Source organism: Scleropages formosus, chromosome 2 (assembly GCF_900964775.1).
Source record: "Scleropages formosus chromosome 2, fSclFor1.1, whole genome shotgun sequence".
NCBI classification, from domain to species: Eukaryota; Metazoa; Chordata; class Actinopteri; order Osteoglossiformes; family Osteoglossidae; genus Scleropages; species Scleropages formosus.
The window spans coordinates 10,252,144-10,262,691 of record NC_041807.1 but is presented as its reverse complement, the minus strand read 5'-3'; the positions used below and the strand labels follow the sequence as shown (position 1 = coordinate 10,262,691).

The 10,548-nt window shown below is 40.2% G+C and overlaps 1 protein-coding gene across 4 annotated transcripts; it reads right to left on the bottom strand.

The window, feature by feature from the left end:
* Window positions 1–320: 320 nt before the first annotated feature.
* Window positions 321–8,948, bottom strand: dph2 (diphthamide biosynthesis 2). 4 transcript variants are annotated; one of them, XM_018760276.2, is made up of 8 exons: window positions 8,458–8,948; window positions 8,021–8,119; window positions 7,633–7,790; window positions 6,508–6,620; window positions 4,970–5,190; window positions 3,461–4,159; window positions 2,226–2,411; window positions 321–1,518 (listed from the first exon to the last, which is right to left on the bottom strand). In XM_018760276.2, the coding sequence occupies exons 2-8, from the start codon at window positions 8,022–8,024 to the stop codon at window positions 1,394–1,396; spliced, it is 1,506 nt and encodes a 501-aa protein (XP_018615792.2). In that variant the 5' UTR covers window positions 8,025–8,119; window positions 8,458–8,948; the 3' UTR covers window positions 321–1,393. The 4 variants fall into 4 exon arrangements, with proteins under 4 accessions (XP_018615792.2, XP_018615808.2, XP_018615800.2 ...); XM_018760292.2 differs by having other exon boundaries at window positions 8,037–8,119; XM_018760300.2 differs by lacking the exon at window positions 321–1,518 and adding an exon at window positions 1,708–1,789.
* Between the last annotated feature and the right edge of the window lie 1,600 nt (window positions 8,949–10,548).

Below are 10,548 nucleotides of genomic sequence, written 5' to 3'. Positions count from 1 at the left end.
AATCAGAAGCGCGAGACCGGAAAGGCCGAGGGGAAATCGCTGCAGTGGCACATCTGCAAGGCGCCGCGTCGAGTTGCTTCCGGGGCATCTCTTTTATGCGGTGTTCCCGGAATCGACCGCAGGTGTCGCTGCTTGACCGCTGCTTATTTTCTTTGACTCACATTTATTCATTTAAAAGCGGAACAGCTGGTAGCGTAGTGGTTAAAGCTGCTGCCTTTGGATCCAAGGGTTGCAGATTCACTCCCCCCCTGACTGTAGTACCCTTAAGCAAGGTACTTACCCTAAATTGCTCCAGTAAAATTACCCAGCTGTATAAATGGGTAAATAACTGTAAGTTGCTTTGGAGAAAAGCATCAGCTAAGTGAATGAAGGTAGAAGATGCATTGTGACAAGCTATTTACAATTATGTACCCATTTATACAGCTAGGCAATTTTAGGTAAGCACCCTGCGAAATAGTACTACAGCTGGAGGTGGGATTCAAACCTGTAGGACTCTTGAGCAGGGCATTTATGCTGAATTGAAAAATTACCCCGCTATATAAATGGGTAAATCAAAGTAGCTGTGAGTCAGTTTAGAGAAAAACAAATGAATGTAAAGCTGAGGGATTCACACTGACTAAAGGCTTTCTGCGGGACTGGTGTATTCCTTCTCTTTATGTCTACAATGCCTCCCCTCCATACAGCCTTGCTCGTACCCAGTTCCACTCTCAGCGGGCCAACATTTCTACAGGAGCTCCTCAGTCTGCATTTTTAACAATGAAACACTGTAAGGTTAAAGTCATACAAAAAACTGCTAAAAAAGGAAAAGTAAATAAATAGTTTAACATGTTTACATATTCCTGTTGTGTTTGTAAAAGCTTCCATAACGTCCACCTGCGCCCAGTCCTGGGACGCCACAGTGACCGATCCATGTCCTAAAACACAGGGTTATGCAGGTCAGAATCACACAATCCTACCCAAACAAGCCACTTGTGGTGGTGGAGCTTTTTCACTCTTGTTCATGCAAAGGCAAATTCAAGGTTATAAGCAATTTCACTAAAACAAATGACTGCTGAGATATGCCACTTCAAGACTTGTGCCCTATATATTTCACTACTTACAGCAGGAAATATGAACAGATTCACAAGATTCTTTCAGCTTAATACAACTCATTCCATTACTTTGCAAAACAGTACAGCTCTTTAAGTAGATATTCTTAAATTCATTTTTTAAAATTATAAGTAAATGAGCTCAAAATCACCAGTTCCTTTCTGAGAATCAACAAAGATAGTTTTATAATTTCTCATTGTGCCACATAATCTTTGCCTGACATTGAGCAACACTGCTGTACACTGTACACTGTTCCAGCTGGACACACGGACATCACTCTTCCAGTTGTCGGAACTTTCTGACTTCAGCTCTTTTGTTCCTCTTCATAGGCGATGGCAATCCCTCTCCTTCCTTCCACCGCTTTTGTCACTGCTGTTTCCCCTAGTTTCGGCTCCAGCCCCTGCCAAGAGCGGCTCAATAGGAACGAGCCTGCACCGCAAGAAGGAACAGCTTGGTCACACCTTGGTCACACACAGAGGCCCTAAGAAACATAAGAGAGCAGCTGCTTCTGTGTTTAGCTAAACAACGTTTGCATTTTTTTTTTTTTTAGCAGCAGGAAAATTCTCTCACCAATGGAATTTTTATAGTGTGTGCAGCTACCCTGTGATAGACGGGCATCCCATCCAGGGTGTGTAGCCTGCTCATCTTAGCACCCTATGTTTCTGGGACAGGCTCTGGACTGTCGCCATCCTGTCTTGGACTATCAATGACACGGACAGCGAGTGAGTGGCTGAGTATGAGCATGAGTGTTTAACAAGGATTTTGCTGACATCTGTAATTTTTCCAAGATTTCCTGTGTCTGGCTACGTACGTACTGGTACGCAGTCAACAAGCCACTGCTGAATCCATATTATGCCAACTTGTGTCAAGAGGTACTGCCATTAACACCTTCCTTCCCCAAATGTTAGATTATTCCAGACCTAGTGACAGTGAGTTTTACTGTCCATATTTAGCAATTTGGCGATATAATTTATAAACGGTCAATTTCAGCACCCGTCAACATTATTCCATATGAACCTTAAATGTATGTACTCATACCATCAAAGGACAGCATCTCAACTTGCAAGCTAAACAAAATCATAAAAGCAACATAAATATGTTGAAATTTTTAATGAGAAGAAGTCCATTTTCCAAACCTGCAGTGTGTGTTTGCGCCACTATAATACTTCGGTTTTCATGGACCAGAGAAAGGTGAGAGGTAGTGTCCGCTTGGTCCACTGAAGACGGACGTGTAGGCCGTGTAGCTCCAGTGATGAGGGACATGTCGACCTCTTCCTCTCCCTCGCCGTTCGCTTCAGGACACTCCATATAACTGCAGCCTCCTGCAACATTTTGCAATGCTAAACATTTGAGGCATTATCTATCGCTGCAAAACAGCAAGTATTTGCTTTATAAATTTTAAGTGTTTTCCCCATATTGAAAGAGGATAAGAAGCACTGGGAATTTATGAAAACAGAAAAGATTTCAGGTAACAGCCACATGCCACAGTCTATCACCTGCTGAAGGTCACAACAGTTTTAAAAAGAACCATTTGCTCCCTTGGGGGAAATACTTATCAGTGCTCATTAATTTTTTTTGATTACATTCATACATATGATTTATTTTCTGTTTGTGTAAGATACACAATAATATTTCTGTGGGATCTAAAGTTTAAAAAAAATTTTCTATATTTAGGACACTGTGTCCAGACAATATTTTTATGATGAAAGTACATTATACAAATGATTAAAAAGTAAAAAATCTAGGGTAAAATACTTTTATTATATTTGTTACCTATCTAGTACAAGTACATCCTCCTCTATTTGCTTTTAATGCAGATAATACATAACAGTTTTGTGTACTTGTCAGGTTATTTTCTTCAAAGTGGTCTGACAAAACATTCGTCACTACTCAACAGAAGCAAAGGCAGGAAAAAAACGTTTCCTTCCCCAACATCCATTGGTATTTTTGATAGAATTGCCATCATACAAAATTTAAAAAACTGCATTAATTCCAACATATACAATTATAAGAAATAAACATAAAAGAAAAGAAAAAAAAAACTCCTTAATTTAAAAAAAGTGTGGAATTGAGATGAAAAATTTGCACAACTTTAAGCACTGAAAGCTAAGCTAAAACTCACTCTGAAGACAAGCACTGAATGACAACCCAACATGTTGATGTAACAGATGTCATCACCCCTCCTCAAGATCGTATAAAAATTATTTAAAGACACTGTTCTATAAATAGGTTGCGGGGTGCTAAGGGGTTAATATTTAAATGGAGAAAACTAGCTGCTGAAAATCACAATCTGAAAGCTACACACATGGCTAAATTTCTCTCCAAGTGCAAGATGTAACCGAAAATAGCAGGAAAACAGAGCCACAAGTACCTGGCAGCAGATCTTGGAAGTCAGTGACGAACCCACCGGTCCACTTGCGGCTCCTGTTACAGGCCAGCTCCATTTCGAAGGGTGTCACCACAGGCCGGTAGAAGTCACTGGAGTCCAGCAGGGAGTTCTCTGGACATGCCACCAGCACATAGACGTCAATCTCTAGAAAGTTGGCCAGCTTGGGAACGTTCAACTTGCCCATGGCAAACATGTAGCTCTTCTTTCCAGCCTGACGAATGAGCTCCTTCAGCTGTTCGATGATGGCTAGGTAGTTAGCAACCCCAAGTGTACCTACCAGGATGCCCACCACGGCCGCATCTTTCGCCCTCTCTACCAAGTAGTATCTCTTCATCAGAGCCTTGTTGACATTGACTGTCTCAACCCTCCCTGCACCTGTCTCTGGGTCAAATGAGCAGAAGGAGCACTTGTTCCAGGTCATCATAAAATTCGTTAAAGTTGCGCCCTCCTTTCCAATGAAGAACATACTGTGGTGATCAATACTGCATCCTTCGTTTAAGACAAACTGTCGTCCAAATTTATTGACAAATCGATCTCCGTAAAGGCCTTTCTGATTGTCTATATATCCATCTTCGTTTTGCCTAAGGATCTGTCCCTGACTTTTGCAGAGCACTCCATCCACATGCAGGGTAGAGGCCACCACATTTTCATACTGGGGTTGCAGGAGGATGAGGAAATCATCTAGAGAAAGACAAACAAGAAAAACAAACCATCAGTTACTTTTCTGAATGTGTCCTTACAGCAACAAACAACTGGGAAGCACTAATGTGCATTTCCACAGCAGTATGCATCCATACTCAAATAAGCTATTCCAAATATTTTAGAAAAAGTCACTCGGCCAATTCGAAACACATTTTGAGACTTATATTAAAGTTAGTAAGAAGGGGGATATGGTGGAACAGCAGGTAAAGCTGGTGGCTCACAGCTATTGAGCTGCTCAGTGGTGTGGGGTTTGAGTCCAGCTTGGGGTGTGCAGGGTTTGTATGTTTCTCCCAGTGCTTACACTCCCCAGACAAGGATAGAAAAAGGCACCGGTAAAATCAGTCTTGGAAACCATACAGGTGATTACTATGAGTCGGAATCAGCTCAATAATTCCGTAACAATTAAGAAATAACAATTCCTTAAGAAACAAATAATAGTAAATCAGCTCTTTATATTAATTTGGTGTAAGGAGCCAGAGCCTAAATCTGCATTCATAATATCAATTCCTCCTCTTCGTGATTTTGTACGTGAAAATGAAACACATGCGGCAGTAACTGAGTTGAAGGCTCTTATTGGTTCAGTGTGTGCATATGATGCAAAACACAAAAAAAAAAAAAACATTGCAACTGATCATCTTTGACAACTTACCATCACAGTATGTGGTAAAAATTACTTTGATTTCTTCACCTGACAGACATACTAGCTCTGAACTGAACAGGATATTTCCTTATTATTTACTTTTTCAAATGGCATCAGCAGTGAAAAAATAAACCTGTTATGAACTTTACCTATGACGTGCGAATAGGTGACATCATACAGGATGACCACATGGCTCTTGTGATCGGGGTAGAATTGCCGAAAGGCCGCGGCGCACTTCTGAAGGTCAATGGTCTTCTTTCCAAATACATACATGAGGGGAAGTCTCCTCGAGGGACTGAGGCACGCACTTCCATAATGCACCACGCACTGGGCCCCGGCATGCTCCGCTGCAACCTCATCCACACAGCAGCTGAAAGGGGAGCAGAGAACTCTGCAGCTTTTCTCAGCAACATCAGAACAGTAAGTAATCACTAAATTTCTAAATAGTAACAAGACAATAAAATTAAATCAGCAGTGATTACTGGAACGGTGCATGAACAGTGAAAATTTCACAGTGAACAGCGCTCATGAAGAGTACATTGTTTCACCTGCCAACTTACAGAGTTTCAACAATAAAATCAATACACGCATGGTGGTCCATTAAACCAAAGTTTAGCTTGTTTACAACATTCTTTAAGGTATTGACCTTTAGATAATTTTTATAAACATTCCCACATCACCTTAGCAAGTATTGGGGTGGTCAATGTAACACTTTAGGAGGACACTGTTTTCACCCATTAGTAAACACCACTGAAAGAGAGACGTTATCAAGTACTGAAATATAACAACAAAATGAACAGGTTAGTCAAAATAGACTACCTATTTTAATAAAACATTTCACAAGAGCATCAAGGACATTCTCAGTAAGGTAGCTGTTTTATTCAGTTTTTAAAAGAGAAAACATCTGCTTTTTAAAAATGGCTATTTTCAGTATCCTGCAGTCACCAGTTTTTTTAAATATCTACCACAAAATCTGGTACTTTACCAGAAAAATTATCATTGGCTTACTGAGCAAATTAAACTTGAGTTTCCCCTGAACATTAAACCAATCTTATTAAGAGCTTCTGTTGTGTAGCTGCCATAACTCACTGCATTTAGTTATGGCTGAGACTTGACATTATAATAAAAAATACTATAATCTAAAGAAAAACAAAATTCCAGCAGCATTGCATCATGGATCAATAATAATCTTAATTTCTTTATTAATCACTGTGGCAAATTTCACTCAGGCTGCCACTGTGACAGTCCCAAATTCATGTCTTTTGGACTGTGGGAGGAAACCAGAGCACCCACAGGAAACCCACACAAAAACTGGAACGCCATGCAAATTCACGCATAGACTGAGCTGGGTTCAAACGTGTGTTATCTATCACCATCTAGACCCTGTGGGGCTACAGCGCTATCTGGTGTCCCATTCTGTCTGCCCAATAATAATAATAATGTGATGATACCTGAGGTGGCCAGCATCTGGTCCAGAGTGCTGAAGGCGCAGATGCACAAGTATCTTCCGTCCACCACGATGGATCCTTTCCTGTCATATTTTAACCGACAGTGCAGCATCTCTCTCAGACAGCAGACCCCCTACACTGTCCATGCCACACATGCTTTTAAGGAGGCAAACAATCAAACGTTGATAACACTGGAATTTGGAAACCGCAACACAGCAAGCGTAAGTAGGCAAGTCTACCTGCCATAGGAAGTGTCTCCCAAGATGTATAATTTTGCACCAGTTCCATTCTCGAGTTTTGACGCTACTGGAAGGGAATCGACCAGCAGGTTGTCTGGGAACTGCAGCGCCACCTACCAGGCAAAGGACACACGGGATAAAACTTGGTTGTTCGCTCTTAAATTGACCTCCAGGGTGTTGTTTGAGTGAGAAGTGCACGTGGGACAGTGTGTTTTCAGCCCTGCACTACTGCACCATCCTTTTACAACAGGTGTACTCAAGACACACAATGCAGCTTTTACTGTATGTTGCCAGTCTGACATACAGTAAAAGCTGCATTCTAGTAAAACCCCAAGAAATCAAGGGTCAAAAGGAGAGGCAGCAAAACAGTCTTTGGGACAACAAATTTGATGAGGTTTAGTGAATGGAAACATAACAACATGCAGAATTCACAGTATAACCATGAACCCAGCTGTAAAGGAAAAATGCTGCCATGCTCACTGACCAAGTTGGACACACACACTTACCAGACACATTCTGTCATTGGTAATCACACACACCGATGGTGAGTTACAGCGGCAGAACGTGTCTGGTAAGCGTGTGTGTCCGACTTGGTCGGTGAGCATAGCAACATTCATCATATTCATTTAATTTATCATTCATTTATCAGTACCTTAATCATAATCAGTGACAGCAAAGCAACAGAAGTCTTGTGTTACAGTGGCGGTGTCATTCACACCACCTTGTCAAACTAGTGTAAACCTTTACCATTCTACACATGAGATATTCCACTATAAAACTAGAGCCCACAACGTCTAGACGTATGCAAACCTACAAATCTCTCTCGAGCACTAATGACATATTCGGAACAGAAGTGCTAAAACGAAATTTTCAACATTCGTTAATTTCATCGCAGAATATATGCGCAAAAAAAAAAAAAAAAAAACCAGGCAATAAAAATAAACTTACAACGAGAAACAAGTGCACTTCCGTAACCAGACATACGCCAATGCTTTTCACAATGACGTTTAAAGACAAAAAATCTATTATTAATAAATTAATGACGTACATGTAATCAACACCGCGCACACCCACATCAATGATGAAATGGCATAAACCTTTAATCCCCTGATGGTATAGACTTACTAGATGGAAATTATTATTGTTGATGAAGTCACGTGTCTCCTTAATCTGATAGAACTCTTCAAGCCTTTCGGTCGGAGTCTTCCCTACTGTTCCAACATCAAGGCGATGATGAATGGCCAGAGAACCATCGGTGCTGAATCCACTCGTCATACTAACTCCTATTCAGATGGCAGAAATGTCATGTATTAAAAATAAAATAAAGTAGCACATGATTAACAGACTGAACTCTAAACCAATTATAATTTTTTTTCCCCCTTTTAAATAAATTTTGCTTTATTTTTTCTGGGGTTTTCCGGTCCTTACATGTGAAATTACGAAACCATGTCTTTTCTCCAGCCCTTATACCTCTTGGAGCTACGGTTATGATCACGTATTTGTGAAAACACACCCATGGCATTGCTCACATAACCATGTTCTGTGAAACCCTCTTGTCGCAAAGGGATTAAATCAGCATGATTATTCCTTTTAAGGAAAATGCATTCAGTTCCTAAACAGAAAAAAATATATATTTCTAACATTTGTTTCAATCATTGAATCAATTTCATACTTTTTTGATGTAGTTTTATCTGCCTTTTGCAGCCTTTCTCAATGCATTTTGACTTTCTTTTATAAGGCTTTTAAGAAGAAATTTTGATAGTTTGGCTGACATATTAATCACATTAGGAAATAAAGTTCATAAGATCACTGCCCATGTTTTTCACTCAGCAAATCACATCTGTATGCTGTTAAACTAAAAGGTGCTGTGTACTAGCATTACTAAGAATGTTTTCACAGATTATGATCTTGAAGATCATCTTCGTTTGACTAGATTACGGCTGTACTTACTAGCAGTAATTTCTTCCAGAAGACTAGAGGTTAACACAGACTCAGACTGTAGATTCAGCCAAAATAGTCAGAGATTCACACCAAATCATCAGCCGGCACAAGAAGTATTTTCAAACTGAGACAGACACGACACGCCGCCGTGTATTCATCTGAAAATCTGACAAAAAAATCTGCACTGTCCGATTTTACCTTCTCTCATTGATCACCACACATAATTTATAATTTAAGTGAACGTATTCATTTGTGATGCCACTGACTGACTGCGGGTGCCGGTGAGGGCATGAGTATGTGCTCCATCCACGACGTGTACGCGCACTAGTAGTAACTACGCTGACTGAACAAAAGTTCCTATCCACGTCCTGAAAATGAAGCAACTGTACAAAAACAAGGCAAAAAAATAATCAATTATCCCAGTGAACGCCCTTTATCTAATGCAGAACCGATATAATAAGTCAGACCCGCTTAACACCGGAAAAAAAAAATACTTCACAAACACGTGAAAGTCCGTGTGTAACATGAAATAATTCCCCCTTACTTCCGCTTCGCGTTGTAACATAAAACCTTTCCCCGTCTTATTTCTTGTTCCGTCGTGCTACTGCGATTCCTGCCCTCCTCCATATTTTACTCATAGCTACGTAAATGGCTCAATGTTGAGAATGTACGTGTCCATTATGGCATATAGTAATTTTACTGCTATTTTTATTGTATTATAACAAATGAATTGTCTTCATTAAAGTTTTCATAGTATAATTGAAAATGAACTTTTAGCTGAAAAAAGACAAACTGACTTTATTCTTTTAAAATCTGGAATTCTAACCTAATAACTCTTACAACGACCAGCCTGCTGCTGTATAAATGAAAATGTGGTTACTTTAAAATAATGTTTAAAGCTTGTACACATGGAGTAAATTTGTAGGATAAATGACATGTACCGTTACAGCCCAGGGAATGGAAGGCTAATACTAACAGAAGACAGCGACACATTAAAAACAGAGATGTATACCTGTATACCCCATCAAATTAAAGCAAAACAAAAGCACCTTTCAAATAAAAAGAATTTTTTATAATGTAAAAAAGTATATATATATATATATTGTTGCAGTAGGATCCATTTCAACTAGATGCATTATAGCTGGGGTCTAAGAACAGGGATTATGTGTTGCTATAGCAAGAGGCGGTCAGAACTAAGGAGCAACCTTCTTGCCAAACAATGTAGACCATCATGCTGCTTGGTGGGAATCAAATGCCAATCCTGCAGAACGTGTATGGTCTGCATTGGTTTGGGAAATTATTAACCCCCCAATGAAGTTATGCATGTCTCCCAATGTAGAGACTGTATATGGACACTCACTCATCCAGATTTCAAGGATTGGCCTCAGTAATCTGGAAATTTCAGTGCACCAAACCCAGAATGAAATGTCTATGACCATATAAACTTCCAAATTCCCTATTCCAAATACAATAATTAACACAATGGTTTTCAAATCAGGAGGTGTAGTGGCGCAGTGGGTTTGACCGGGTCCTGCTCTCCGGTGGGTCTGGGGTTTGAGTCCTGCTTGGGGTGCCTTGCAATGGACTGGTGTCCTGTCCTGGGTGTGTCCTCTCCCTCTCCAGCTTTGCACCCTGTGTCACTGGGTTAGGCTCTGGCTTGCCCCGACCCTGCTTGGAACAAGCAGTTTCAGACAATGTGTGTGGGTTTTCAAATCTGTAATTTACAAAAAGAATCCTCAATTTCAAAACCATGACTGAGGTAAGGTTGGTCTCATTGCAATGATAAGATCAAATACAAATGAAAAATACATACACACCATTTGAAACTGCTTGTCCTATATGAGGTTGCAGGGAGCTAGAGCCTAATGCAGGGCAACAGGCTGGAGGGGGAGGGGGACACTGTAGAGCACTGTACTGGTAAAGAACATGACTCATGACCGATATACATGCCAAACAATATCCTTTCCCTTCATCTATATTGAACTACTTCACCAAAAGACCTGTAACATATAGGAAAGATTTTGAGGGAAAGCTATCAAAACAATTGTCTACAGGCATATCCACACAGCTAAACAGTCCTGTTATACTGATGTGGTTAAG